The sequence below is a fragment of the Pleurodeles waltl genome, chromosome 9, assembly GCF_031143425.1.
Source record: "Pleurodeles waltl isolate 20211129_DDA chromosome 9, aPleWal1.hap1.20221129, whole genome shotgun sequence".
Taxonomy (NCBI): Eukaryota; Metazoa; Chordata; class Amphibia; order Caudata; family Salamandridae; genus Pleurodeles; species Pleurodeles waltl.
The window spans coordinates 404814727-404830374 of NC_090448.1; the positions used below are offsets into that span (position 1 = coordinate 404814727).

Sequence of the window (15648 nt, forward strand, 5' to 3'; positions counted from 1 at the left end):
TATGCCCCCTTCTAAAACAACATGTTTTAAGCCATGCCATGATTGCAAGAAACAAATGTCTGTCACCTACGCGCACGAGCTGGGTCTCTGGTATCTGAATTTGGGGCATGACTCAAAGTTGCGAAGCAAGTGCACCCTCCTGCACCCAAAGGTGATCTGGGACCGGGAGACAGGACTATATGTCAGCAAACATAGTTAGTCGAGACCCTCTCAGAAGTGCCAATTTAGATTCACTTTGTGGATGTGGTCTCGATCTTGCTCCCTGGGCCGTTCTTGCGGTGGTCGAAGTCCTCTGGTAAATCCAAACAAAAGTCTAAACTCTGTCATAAAAAAGCAAAGTGGCACACAGCCCCATCCTGCCATTCAAGGCACGATGGCCTCACAATGTTAGTCTGTCTCCCCTGGAGTCACCGAGCACAAAACTGATCCCCCAGCTAATCCTGTTGCGCCACGAGTTTCACAAGCCATCAGCCAAAATGTAGCAAAACTAGGCCTTCAAAGTGTCATGCTGCAGATCATCAGTGCATTTCCAGCTCCCTCTGACATGCCTTGGGCCCCAAAGACCCACAGGGACATCTAGTGAGGTTATTGCCAACAAGGCCCTTCCCAGTACTGATTGACCACTTTCAGCCCATTCTGGGTCCATTACTGTCTCCGATACATATTCCTGCTTGGGTGCCTGAGCCTGCATCAGGACACCATTTTTCAGTGCTGGTGCCAATTTCACTGGCACTTGTAGCGTATCCGATTCTGATCCCACTGTCTGACCTCGAACCGACTTCAGCTCGATCTTGAGCGATGTCACACTATGAAATATCTAAAGCGCAACAGATCATTATACGTCCTGACTGCACCCATGTCTCCACCAGTGCAGTTGCACCAACAGAGGCCCCATTACTTCAGCTCTGACTCTGAACAAGGTACAGCACCAGAGGGAGATGATGATGGTGGGGTAGGGGATGGTGATCTTGCCCTCATTATAATGGTGACAGTTTTTATATGGAGTTACAAGACGCAGTTGGGCTGTATACATTTCCTGTTGTGGGTCGTGAACTCATCACAATGACCACCATCTGAAGAGAGAGAGTCATATGCGGGTGTGGTACACAGCAGATGTGGTCCTAGATTTGCAGCTGCCCTCTGTCAAAACGAAGACTAATGTCCTTACGGAAATTCTACAGTCTGGGCCTACAGTGGCTGACCCATGCTGCCCTTCAGCGAGACCCTCACTGATTCTTTGATGGGTACTTGGTCAAAGCCCTGTTCCTGCCCCTTGCTGGGCTGCTGTGCACTTGTCCTCCGACACGTGGGAATGAAGAACTTGACAGAGATCCTGGAAGACCTTAAAGCCTCTCTGGCCCAAGCAATTCTTGATGGACAGCACAAGATCAAGTATGTAATTCATGCTGGCCTAGATATACTGACTGCTTGGGGAGAGTGTTTGGCACGAGCATTTTACTCTGCCACCACGAGTGGATGTGTTCCACAAGGTTTTCTGGAGATAGGCGAACCTTGAGCATGAAAATGCCCTTTGAAGGCTCATGCCTGCCTGGCAAAAATATATTTTGCTCTACAGTGTTTTAAGGACAGTAGAGCCACTGCACGCTCCCTGGGATTGTAGTTTTGGTCCATGGAGTTCCCTCATCAGTTTAGAAAATTTAGGGGCTGGGGACTACTGCAGAGAGCTGGCTTACACACAGCATCATTCGCCCCAACCATTGCTGCAGTTGCTGCACTCCTTTTCAGGCCGGGAATGGTGATGTCGCAACCAGTCCTCCACCGCAGCGACCAGTTTTAAGATGCCTTAGTTGTCCTTTGTCGGGGGGGATGGAGGGGGGTAGGGTGGAGTCCTTGTTAAAGGACGGGGACCTCCATCCCACATTAGACCATCTCCCTGTGAATCTCTTTCTGTAGAAGGGCAAATTCAAAATGCTTATGTTGACCCAGATCTTGGATCAGAACCTAGTAGACAGGATAGAGTCCTGGGACCTGCAGCATGTGTATTTTCATATACCTGTTCAGCAGTCACACCTGTGTTACTTGCTAGCATTGCTTTTTGATTTTACCAGTGCCCCTCTGGTGTTCACAAAGTGGATGGCACGTCACACCTTCAGAGGTTGGGGATACCAGTCTTTTCCTACCTCGATGACAGGCTGTTGAAGGTGGGCTTGCCACTGTTAGTTGTAGACCAGCTCCAAGAGATGGCAAACCTCTGGACATCATTGCAGTTCATGATTAATGAATCACAATCGTATCTGCTTCGCTGATGTTCCCATTCATTGGGGCCATTCTGGACACAGTGCAATTCAAGCTCTTCCTCCACAACAGCAAGCCTGGAAAGTTCAGATTAAGATCAAGGTGTTTCATCCTCGATCCTGGATGTCTGTGAGAGCAGTTCTTGGGCTTCTTGGCCTCTTAGCTTCCTACATCACCTTGGTCTACAATGCCAGGTGGGACATGCGGGCTTCTGCAATAGAATTTGAAGTTCCTGTGAACCAAGCACCAACAAAATTTAATGGATGCCATCCAGATTTTGGATAAGACGGCTCACAATCTATAGAGGTGGCTGCTTGAACACAGTGGGTCCAGCAGCAGGCCACTCTCCCTTCCCCACTCACAGCTGATGGTGGTGATAGAGGCATAGCTACTGGGTTGGGGAGGTCATCTGGAGGTCATAGGATCAGAGTACTCTGGTCTCTGACAGATGCCATGCACAATACCACCCTGTTGGAGTTAGAGGCCATTCGCCTGGTGCTGAAAGTCTTCCTCTCATCCGTCAAGAGGAGGCAGGTGAAGGTTCTAATTGACAAGTCCACTGTCCTTTGGTACTACAACAAGCAGGGTGCAGTGGATCTTGTGGGATGTGCCATCAGGCTCTGTGTCTCTCGAGTTGTATGGAGCATCAGGGCATTTCCCTGATCATTACCAACCTAACTGCATCCTTAAATGCTAGTGTTGAGGAGCTCTGCTAGCAACATCTGACAGATAACAACCGGTGTCTACATTCAGAGGTTGCAGAAGGCATCTTCCGGCAGTGGAAAGAACCCTAGCTAGATCTTTTCACCACTGATGAGAATTCAGTGTTAAAAGTTGTGCATGTTGGAGTTTCCCCAAAGACACCTGCTAGGAGATACATTCTGGCTGGAATGGAACACTGTATACCTTCCCGTCCCTGCATCTCCAACATTGACTTCTGTGAAAGATCAGGGGAAACAGAGTCCAAGTCTTCCTCATGGGTCTGTATTGGGCCGGGAGAGTGTGGTGCCTGAAACATCTGGTCATGAGCATCTACACTCTTCTCAGGCTACTACTTCAAGAGGATCTTCTGTCATCAGCAGCAGGGCTGGTTTCTTTTCTTTAACCTGCATAAACTACATCTCCTTGCATGAAGATGCAGTACCAGTAGTTACCTTCTTTTGTCTGCCACCAGATGTGATGGATGTCATCCTTGCCACTAGATGCCCACCTATGAAGCCTATTCACACAGTTCCCAGAAACAAATTTGTGGTCTGTTGTTGAGTCTACACGGCACACTCTTTACAAGCAAGATATTCAGTTGTTTGTTTTGTGTTTGGCCCAGCAGGGCTTTGCAGTGGCACAGCTAAAGACTGTCAGCCCTTTCAGCCTTTTTGCATTTGCCGGACCAATCTGCTGTGATGTTGATATAGTTTATTAAAGGCTTGATACATGTTCCCTCCCAAGACTTTTATGATGCCATAATAGGACTTTAACTTTGTCTTAACATTTCTCAAGCATACGTCCTTCAAGATGACGCACAGCTGCTCTTTGAGGTTTTTGAATCTAAAGACTTTATTCCTCATTACGATCAATGCAGCTTGTTGTGTGAGTGGACTTCAGGCACTGTTAGTGCAACCATCCTACACTGCTTTTTTTCCTGGCAAACTGGTGCTTAGAACTCAGTCAACTTTACCTGAAATTGTGACTTCCTCCCACGTTGGGTAACCCATCACCCGACCAGCTTTCTTCGCCCCTCCTCACCTCTTGAAAGAGGAGAAGAGGCTTCATCGGCTGGACTCTAAAAAGTCTTTAAGCTTTTGCATTTATCTACAAAGGAGTTTTCTGGTGTGAAGAAAGGGAAGGTGCAGCAGTGGAAGACTCTGTCAAGGTGGATAGTTCTTTGCATTAATATCTATGCACAGGGCATGAAGCAATCTATGGAAGGTCTGAGAGACTGTTCTACCAAGGCTGCTCCCACTGGGTTAGCTTTTGTAGTGCCTGTACACAGAATCTCCCAAGCTGCAACTTCACCCTCAGTGCACATGTTCACGAAGAACTGCTACCTTGACAAACAGGTCTGCTGAGAAGGGCATTGTCCCTGTTCCGTCCTGTAGCACTTTTTGGATGGAGTCCATTCCACAGATCCTCGGCCCTTGGGAAGTTACTGCTTTGGTATCTATTCTAAGGTGAGAAATCAGTGGTTAGTATTATCCATCAGAAGAACAAGTTACTTACCTTCAGTAATGCTCTTTCTATCTAACCACAGATTCCTTGCTGCTAAACCACCTCCTATTTCTGTGGAGTAATCTCCTTTTAACATCAAAAAAGGTCAAAATTAGGAACTGGCGCATTGGTGCCAACAGTTGTTTCATGCTCTGGGTCTGAAGATGTAGAAAGAGTTATGGAAGAAAGTGCTCAAGGGTGGCACTTTTATGCAGCTCCACTCGCTCACTTTTGGGGAGGGAGGGAGCCAGCAGAAAGCACACAGCACAATTTAACAATGCACAGGAGCATTGCTCATAAAGTTTCCGGATCCAGTCTGGCACCTGGAAAATATTCTAAAATGAGGAACCTTTTGGTTAGATAAAGTATCCACCAGAAATACCATTATCAAAGGTAAGTAACTTATTGCACATGTTAATAAAATGTAAGATGTCTGAAAGCTACATCCCACTTCTGTGCCTAAATTTGAATGCAGGATTTTAACCTGATGCATGTATTGTTCCACCTCCTCAAGTTTCAGTTTCCTAGGTAGTCCCAAACTTGCTGGGCAAAAATACACATTCTCTTTTATCAATTTCGAATAGAGAATAGTTTAGAACTTTATTCCCTATCCAAAGATGCTTAACTGCCAAATGGGCACAAATTGTGCACTCACTAATTTTCAAAACCTGCACAAACACAAATTAACAAATGCACATATTGCACCTGATGTTTTTTGGGTAAGCTGTGATTTAACCCTCAGTATTATCTGCCATTACACTTAGCAGTGCCAGCAAAGCCATTTTTGTACAGATTTTGTCTTCCATTTCTTAGTCACAGTTAGGCATCCCGAAAAAAATCTTGTGGTTTAAAACCTCACTGCAAAAGGTACAACTGCTAAAGGCATTTCTAGGTTAAGTATTAACCTAGTCTTTGTATGGCTGACACCTCAAATTCATCACCCACATTGAAAACGTTAGTTGATCTTTGTTACATTTCTTGAAATTAAGTTCCTCTGCCTTAAGACCAGTATGCCACTGTCACTTAAAAGTGTTTCTGTGGATATTTTGTTTAGTGTATAAGAGGCATTTCTTTTTGTGTTTCTTACATATGCTTGCAGCTTCCTCCAGATGCATAACACTTTTCTTGTGCTTCCTTCCATTCCCCTCAGGTGGATGTCATCAGCAGGATGGTGTCTGATCTCCTGGATGAAAAAACAGTCCAACAAGAAAGGCTAAATGCTTGTGACTGTGGAGGCTCAGATGACCAGTCAGCTTCCAAGAACATACCTTGGCTGGGCAATAAATCCCTGACTGATCCTTTAGAGGGAGGCGATTGTGGAATTACTTCAACAGAGGTTTTAAAGGGAGATACTAAGATTCTGCCGACTGAAACTAAACTTTGGGTTATAGATGGTGGAGTGGCCACCAGTGAAAGACACAAACTAATGAGCAGACCATTGTGGAGGCAGGGAAAACTCTGCGAAAGAAGGGACTGTGGAACCACACACTTGGATGTGCATGAGTTGGACTCTAAGGTGCTGGTGGAGAAGGCATGGCTCTGGGAAATAGGAGACATTGAGAGAACCTCCCAGGAAGGACCTGAATTGAGCTGCAGACCACTGACGGAGATATCAGAAACTTTGTCAAGTGGAGGTAGTGAACTGCAATCAAGATGGAAACTTAATAATGGGGAGATCCCTTTCACTCAGAGACAGATATCACATGTAACACAATTGATTGGCGAAACCCCACACACTCAGAGAAAAGAACCTGAAGGAATGCAGGGAGAGGAAGAGATAACACACATTCAAAGACAGGAGCCAGAAGGAACACACGTTAATGAAGAATCTCTACACACAAAGGGACTGAGTCCACAAGAAATGCAATGCAATGGAGAGGCAATGCACAATCAGAGAAAAGGGCAGGGAAGAAAATCAGGGGCATTAGATACCATGCACCGTCAAAGTCTGATGCAAGAAGTAACACAAACACCTGAGCCTGCACACACCCAGAAACTGGAGCCAGGAAGAACACTGGAGTACTTGGGGACCACACACCTCCTGGGACATGGGCCAGATGGAAAGTCCACAAAACCCCAGAAACAGGAGCCAGGAGGAATACAGACAGCATCAGCCACAGTTCAGGAATGTCAGGAATCCTATGGTATTTATTCTGAGAAAAGGGAAAGACAATTAGGAGAGGACGGCTTTGAAACTCAGGTACAGAAGAGACTGCAAGAAAGAGGGAAAACTTTGGAAACTCAGGTACACGAAGCATCTCAAAAGAAACAGAGGGAATCTAAACCTCTGGTAAAGGATGCCCTTTCAGAAAAAGAAAAATTATTGGAAACTATGTTTCCCGAAAGGAATAAACCATCCAAACCTCCTTTGGAGGAGAGACTGTCAGAACTAAAGAGACCATTAGAGCCTGAGGTAGAGGAAGAACAGCCTGAGAGGGAGAGAAAATCTGCACATCAGATAGGGGATAGTGGGGCAGAAAGGGAGAAATTGTTGGAAACCCACATGGAGAGTCCAAATAATTATCAGGTACAGGAGGGCAAATTAGAAATGGAGAGACCATTGGAAACACAGGTACATGGGAGTCTGACAGAAATGGACATACCATCTGAGCCTCAGGAGCTGGAAGATACACCAGAAACAGAGACATCATTTAAGCCTCAGGCACAGGAGAGACTATTAGAAACTTGGGCAAAAGGGACATTGCCAGAGACTGTGAAATCCTCCGACTCTCATATAAAAGGTACAGTGCCAGAGAATTGGAACCCATCTGAAACTTGTGCATTACAAGGACTGACACAGGTTAGAGACAAACAGTCTGAGACAAAGGCAATAGGTAGACAGTCAGATGGAATGGAACACTCTAAGGAGGAACTGCAGAGAATGATAGAGGCAGGCGGTCAGGCCGGTCAGATAAAGCAAAATGCACTTTGTGTGGTCGAGTCAAGGACTGTGAGCCTGCAGAGTTCGCCTGTGAAAGAGTCACTGCAATCCCACAGAGAGCTGGATAAAGGTATGCAGACTGAGATCGTAGGAGAACCAAGGTTAAAGCAGTGGCTTTGCAAGGAAGGTGTTACTGTGCATCCTTCTACCCCTGGGGACCTGACAGAAAACCACATCACGCAGGACTCAGAGACTCCTGGTAAGAAACTAACTTATAATCAGAGGCATGTTTATGAGACTCGTAGTGAGCAAAACCCAGAAATTCCTGGTGAGAAACTAATTTATATTCAATGCTGTATTCCTGAAGCACTCATTGAGCTGGATCCAGAGATTCCTAGTAAGATACTACCTGATAACCACTGCCATGTTTCTGAGGCTTATGGTAAGTAGTAACCAAAGTTTCCTGGTAAAAGATTGAATCTATGACCATTGCCATATGCATCAGTGGCATTCCTGGTAGAAGACTAAGCACCTAATTTAGAAGTTGGCGGGCGGCCTGTTTTTCTGTCAGGGAGACAGAGTAAATTACTCCGTCACCCTGACGGAGGTGCCAACCCCCATTTTGAGAAATGACCGCCAAGCAGGCATCCATTTTTTAAAGCATTGACAGGAACTGCAGTCACAGTGGTTCCTATCAATGACTTTTGAAGTTTGGTCCATGACTCTCTACCAAACTAGTTTTTTTTTTATTTAAAAAAGGAGCATTTTGCAGTTTTCACTGCCCTTTACTGCCAGGGATTTCCTGGCAGTGACAGGCAGTGAAAACAGACTTCTAATTCCACCTGTCTAAATCAGATGGGTGGAATTAGAGGTCAGCATCCTAAGGCCCTTTACTCTGTTGGGCTGACGGAGGGGTTTAATCAAGGTGGGGATGGAGTAGTCTCTGTCATGATTAATCCGCCCGCATCTAAATCTGACGGGTGGTCCTTTATCTTTGCAGTATGTATACTCTGTCACCATTGCGATGGAGTATACATACCACCAAAGTATAAATGAGGCCCTAACTCACACCCACTGCTATGTGACTGTTGGTGAGCAAGTCCCAGAGAATCCAGGTGAGATACTAACTTTTAACCAGTGCCATGTATCCAAAGTCCAAAGAGAGCTGGATCCAAAGAGTTTTAGTAAGATACTATTGCAACCAGTGCCATGTATCTGAGGGGCATGGCAAATAGGACCCAAAGGGTCATGGTAAGAGATTAAGCTGTAACCAGTGTCAGGTATATGAAACTAAAAGTGAGCGCAACCCAGAGATTTCTGGTGAGGAACTAATATAAATTTACAAGTATTTAGGAGCCATAATGAACTAACTCAGATGTTGCTGGTAAGGAACTAATGTTTAACCAGTGCCATGTACCTGGGACACAGTGTAGTAGATCTGACAATTCCTAGTAAGAAACAAACTATAACCAATGCCATGCAGCGCTGTCATACGGGGAGGGCAGCCAGGACTGTTTGCCCTGGGCCCCACGTTTTATGAGACCATGTGCCCCCAGTACAAACTATTTGAATCATAAGAAATCAGACCTGATTGGTTCTTTTACAATGCACCTACCACAGCGACACAATTGGGTATCTCTAAATAATGTGTTTTCTTCCCAACAAATATTTTTTTCTTAATATGATGTGCCCCTTGGATTGCACGCCAGAGTTCCTACAAAGGGTTTTGAACGATGAATCACTGGGGAAACTAAGGGCTATAGAGTTAGGCATACCTGTATATCAGTGAGGATTCTATGCTCAGAGACCCAGTACAATCAAAATACAGCCGCAACCAGAACACATGAAAAAGAGAAATAGACCTACCAGATTCCTGGTCAGAGCAGTAAAGAAACAGAAAGCCAGCAGTACTGTGGATAGTATTGCAACTAAAAGGTGAGAAGCCAAAGAAAATCTGAGAATTGAAATCTGAGGGAACATAGGAAAAGAAAATAACAAAAACTCAGAAGAGATGGACTTGATGAATTGTGGAGTGGGACTTCAAAATGTACATGCTCATCTTCCTCTGTCAGCCTGCATTTAACTCAATGACCTTCATGCTCAACCACTTCTTCCTCCTCCCCAACAGCCTGGAAATATACTCTGCACCACATCCAGTGGCTGATCCCTCAGTCAGAGTGTAACACCTGCCACAAACTTCTAACATGCCCTGGTTCTGAGTAGGACACAAAGCTTGTGTATTAAAGGGAGCATTAAATGGGTGCTGTGTTTGAAAGTACTTTTTGAAAAAAACATGTATGCCTGTTTATGGATTGCTGATTGACCTAGTCTCTCTATGTATCCTTTTACCATCTGTTTATCACTGTCCTCTCTGGTGGCAGAAATTTGTGTAGTAGGCTTACATTTTCTTTTTGGTGTTATTGAACTTCACATCACAGTATCAACCTCCTGCACTGAAAATGGGTGAGTGCTGTGCTTTCTCTTTTTGTCTATGTGTCAGAAATTTGATGTGTTTACCAATTAGTGTGATAGGATTACAGTATGGATGTGTTGAACTAGTTGAGCAAATTCCTAATCCAAACAGAATAGTTAACAGCAACCATTGGATTAAAATGAGTGACGCAGCAGTGAAACTAAAATAGGTCCATCCCCTCTTACTGGCGGTCATCAACACTTAACCGAGATGCTTGGCATTTGACGCACTTTGCAACTTGCAGTTTTACCTTGGTTCTGGTACCCACAGAGTAGAGCTTCTGCCTTAGAAATTTGACAGTGACCTAAAAGATGGTGGGACCGCCATTTTCCATGTCACCACATGTGTGACTTCAGCTACTGGAAATCTTCTAGCGTAAATTCGTCCTCTGAGATCTGTTGTGCAGCTAAATGTTTAATAGAGAATGGCTAAGAAAAATTACTGTCTTTGATGTTTTTCTTGATGCGCCTCCAAAATCCTGACAGATGTGCAGCAATAGTTAAATGCTAGCTTTTCCAGCACTCATTTAATCAACCTACGCTAGCAAAAGAGGCGAAGGAGAGCCTGATCTACAATAACCCTCACCCAGAGTTTTGTTCTTGTGCCTTCTCAGACTTTAGAAGCTGATGCTTCTCTCAAGTGGTCAGATTCAGGACCACCAAGATCGTTCAATCCATTGCATTAGATGACATCAGTGTGTATCTATTGCAACTGTAACAACCACTTTGACATCCTCGCTGAGGGGTGGAGTGTTTGGGGAGAGGAAAAGGATCTCATGCCTTTGAAAGTGGTGACTTGAGGTCAGGCAATACTCTAGAAAGGTATCAATAAGGTTTGAGGTAAAAAATATCAGCAGAAAATGCCACAAAATGTCCATAAAATGGACATGGCCCCAATCTAAATTTGCAGATACCACTGTTCAGAGCATTTGCATTCAGTTATGCAGTATCATAGGTCCTTGTGACATATGGCACAATTACAAGAGGTATAGCCACATAGGCTGTAAGCAGACGATTAATGAAATAAACGTCTGCCTGCATATAGAATTACTGAACCTTGCATGAGAGAAAAGGCCTCAACAACTATTAATTGGAGAAGGTCCTAGTCTGTGAACCTTGTTTTAGAGTAATTGGAGCCTCCTACGTCTCAGTTGAGGATGCTTTGCAAGTTGCAAGTTGCATGTTGCCTTTGAGCCTGAGCTGCCATTGCTTACTTGTTCGGGACAGCCAACAGCTGAATAAATGGAGCCTGGAATGTATAGTGATCCGCGGTTTCTTACTAGAATGCATCTGCTGCCGCGATTTGACAAGGATCTTCCTAACGCACTGAAGATTTTTCTGTCAGGTTTAAAGTCCATTATCAACGGCATCTGAGGATGTCTCTGTTGGATCCTCCTGGCAATAGATTGGAGATACAACTTAATCCTGTAAAGCACTTGGGGTCTGATTTAGAGTTTGGTGAACAGAGTACTCCTTTGCAATAGCAACGGAGTACCTTGTCCACCAAACCCTCAGTCCACAGCAGAAGCTCCTTTTGCTACATCAATGGAATACTTCCTCCAAACGAGTGGGGCGGTCCTCCTCCAAAGGAATAGGGGCTGTCCTGTCCATCAGTGCCTTAAAAAAAGGGTCAGAAAAGAACCCCAGTAATGACCACCACACTCTGGGAGATTACCCCCAGTGTGTAAGGGGCATAGTTTTTTGCTTTTCAAAAACCAACTTCCGCTTTGGGAGTTTGTTTTTAAAAAACATAAAGTTTTTGAAAGTTTGATTGATGGCTGTTATGGCCGACAATACTGTCATGACGGTGGTTTATTTCGGTGTATAGAGTTGTCCATAGGGCTGGGCGGGAACTCTGAATTTGGCAGGTGGAGGTCCCATAGAATGGCTGAGGTATTGTCCTCCGCCATCCTGACAGAGTATATTCCGCGGCCAGACTTTAAATACGGCCCTAAATTAATCCATGAAGGTAACAGTATATATCATGTGCTCGCCCTATTTACAGTTGGGTGGTACCCAGCACTTATTAGAGGCTTGGCAGCAGCTTCCATGTAGGCACAATGTGTGGTTTTGTTATCTGAGTGAAGATCCCCCTGGGAAGGTTTGTTTTCCTCGCATTTTAGGCTTAAGGAAAACTCTATACGGACCTCAGGGAAAATGCTATACCCTCTGCAGAAGCTGCTGTATTTACTTCTTCGTGGTATCAGACGTTGTGAGGCTTTATTGTGTGCCCAGTTGTTATTCTTAGGCGAAACACCCTTCTATGGGATGCCATGGGCGTTTTGGCGTTGTGAAAGTCCTATGTAGATGAAGCGTAGCTCCATTGCAGCAGAACAGCAGTTCTGACTATTCTGCCTCTCCTGATCCTTCATGAAGCATCAGGCTGGAGGTCAGGTCTTGTGATTCTGCATCATAAGATGTTTATTCATAGTAATAATTGTTAAAACATTTCCCTGCAGCATGTCGGGACCCTGACAAATTAATCCACATACTGTTTTCGCAAGGGTGGAGAATCGAGCATATCTACTGACGTAGAACACCCTCAAAAACCTTTCAGAGGACTCATTTTTTCATGAAATGTTCCCTGTTCCATTTTAAAAACTCTTAGTTAAAACTTCATTACAGCACCTATAAATCTGAATAGCTGTCTATGTATGACTAGAGTAAGGGAAAAGGGAAGTCTTATACCTTTACCATTAGACATATTAAAACAAAACCTGTGTGTTTTAGAGGTCTACAGGGTTTCAACCTCAGTATGCCTTGTGCTGGCAGTTGTCTTTCAGTTTGATCCCGGGTCATGAGAGTGGCCCTTGAGACATTATAGGTGTTTTGTGACCCATTTGTTGTGATTTTATTCTATCAGAAATCTTCAAAGAACACCTTTAGTCAGTTGCTTCTGTTGCTAAAAATCAATGTAAGATTGTCTTTGGCTTTCTACCCTTGATATTTTAGTCTGATTGCCTCCTATTTTGTAAGGTACCCTTAATGTGGAAAGAAAAATGCTGCAGATCTGTGTGATGTGACTCCAAGGCACTCGCTCCCCCATGAATGTGAGGTTTGCTCCAAGATGTCCAGAAGGACTCTCAAGTACCTGGAAGGATTTGGCCTTCGATGCAAGCTAGAAAGGTTCAGAGTAGAAAACAAGAAGAAAAAAGAAAGGTGCCTCCAGAAACGTATCTGCTTCCACTGGGAAGAAACATTTTGCTCCAAAGGTCACTCTCAAAGAGAGAAAAAGGAAGGCATCATTTATCTCAATCTCCTGATGAATCCTCAGATGGTTGGGACAGTAGTTTTTCTGACACACCTAGACCTATCCTAAGTGCACCCTCAAGGGTTTCAACAGTGGATGACATCACATTCGGCAGGTTTTGGTGAGATGGGCATCCAAATTCAGCATTCCACTAGAAACCCCTCATACAACAGTACCAGGCATTATGGACCTTCCACAGCCCAGACCAACACCTAGAACCCAGCTACTGCTAGTAACAGTATAACTGGAGATGGCAGAGTAAGGTTTCATACCCCTGTTATTGAAAAGTAGATACTCTTTGGCTGGTAAAATATAGGCCTATTGAATAGGACTAGTCCAGGGTGAAACTTCTGTTATACCAGGGTAATGTAATATATTTCTGTTAATTATGACACATAGCGTAATTACCTGCCATTTGTAGCAAAAGTATAGAGTGCATGTACTAGAACAAAGCAAATAACAGGAATGCTAGTGCCTACTGTATGCAGTGCATTTCTTTGCTTTTTTTTTGTTGTTGCATGAAATGCGTCTTCACATCCAAAATGGGTGTCAGGGTGCATTTTCAATAAAATATAGTGCAGAACTTCAGTTTTCTATTTTGTTTAATTTTGCATACTTTTTCCAAAGTTTGCTTAATTATGCAAACTCAAATTCAGTGACTTTTCTCACACCCTTAAATATCACCCAGTTTTTAGACTGAAAGCCCGATTTGGTTATAGTTTTGGATATGGAGAAGAGATAGGCATCAGCACTGAGTACATAACCCTCTACTGGCAGGTAAAGAAAATAGTTGTACACTGCAGGAAAGAAGATACACCACACTGACTCACACGCTCACAAAACTGCTAGTACAAACTCACTTTTTGGATGATATGATGATTCATACATGAATCTGGTCAAACGTTTGCAGATACATTTTCCAAGGAGCGGAAACAGGCCTTTTTTTTAAGGTGTTCACGAAAGCAACTGCAGTTAAGTCTAGTGAGAAGCTCAGGTATTGATTTTGCAGAACTTGGAATAGCTGGGGTTTGCCATGGCATCACTCTGAGAGGATCCACATGACCCACCTTACGACCCTGATGCTCTACTAAAAATCTTAACATTCCCAAGTCCCACATTGTTTGGACAGATTACAGAGAAGGAAATGCTGAGGACAAAGACCTATGTGAAAATACTTCAAGCAGTTGGACTGACGAGTGAAAAAATAGTTTAAGACCCACTTTTACAAAATAATTCCACCAGTGCTAGCAGAGGCAGAAATTGCAATCATCCCAATAGTCATACCAAGCACACTGGCAGCAACAAAAGAGGTACTCTTAACAGTAAAGACTGGCTCCAGATGCAAACCCACCCATTAACTTCCATATTCTAACTCATTTGGATGACTACCCTCCAATCTCAGGCAATTCTCCTCTGTGCCCCAACTCACATTGTGTTCCACTCTGGTGAGGTGGGAGTAGTAGTACTCAACATCTAGAAGAGTGGACAGATAATATACATGACAAGTGGGTGCATGCCCGTTGTTTGAGATGGATACTCTTTGTTTCAGAGCATCATCTACTTCTGTTCTTCTGCCAGTGCCAACAAGAAAGTAACACCTAGTTGAGGAAGTCAAGGAGACATCTTCACTGTTTGAGGAAAGAGCACGAGTACATGTTCCCGGTCAGAAAATGAGAAGAGGTATCTATTCAGGGTACTTCCTTATATATGTATATACTTGTAAACACATACTTGGATGACTGGCTGATCAAAGGAGTAAATCCAGCAAAGTTGGAGAAAGACATTCAGATCACAATCCCCTTACTACATCATCTGTGTCTCTAAGTCAGCTTTTAAAAAGGGTGTTTGGACAAAATATTGAGTGCTAATTATCAGGAGAAAGAAATATCTAAAATCAAATATTGTGATACATACATTTTGTGATGCTAAAATATTGTTGACAAGAATATCTTTTTTTTAGGTAAGTAATATTATTTTAAATAATAGCAATGTTATAAATATCTTTTTCAGTAATTTAAAATGTTGTTTTTAAAGATTATTTTAATGTATTTAGTTGATATATTGATTTTATGTGTTACTACTGTTTATATAAATGTCAATTATTTAAAAATATAGCTTTAATTGTAGTTGCTTTAGGATGTTTAAATTCATTTTTAATATTAATTTTTAGTGTTGTACTGGGTTGTTGAGTTTGGAGGTTGATAGGATGGGAAGTTAATTAGGTAATAATTATGAATTATTTAATACGTTTTACGTAATTATATGATTGATATTTATTATGTAAATTATGTCATAATTTATTGTGGGCTGCTAGGTGTGCACTTAGGTAATATTTACCAAATCAATTAGTAGTTGTTAATGTAATTGATTTTTTAATTATGTAATTTATGGAATGTTTATTTATTTTATTTATATTTTAGTTGTGGGCTGCTAGGTTTGTTGGGATTTAGGGTGGAAAGTTAAGTAATATTTAATTGATGTATCATTAATTGTTCATTAATTATTTAATTGATTTTTAATTATGTAAAATATGGAATACTGATTTATTTTACCTATATTTTAGCTGTGCAATGCTAGGTCTGTT

General features: G+C 43.1%; 1 protein-coding gene across 4 annotated transcripts in view; it reads left to right on the forward strand.

Annotated features, from left to right (window-relative positions):
* Positions 1-15648, forward strand: part of LOC138259404 (golgin subfamily A member 4-like) — a 407876-nt gene that overhangs the window by 297154 nt on the left and 95074 nt on the right. For all 4 annotated transcript variants that reach the window (XM_069207148.1, XM_069207147.1, XM_069207150.1 and 1 more), the window contains one exon: positions 5612-7601. In XM_069207148.1, the coding sequence (XP_069063249.1) occupies positions 5612-7601 (1990 nt within the window). The remainder of the gene's footprint in view (positions 1-5611; positions 7602-15648) is intronic.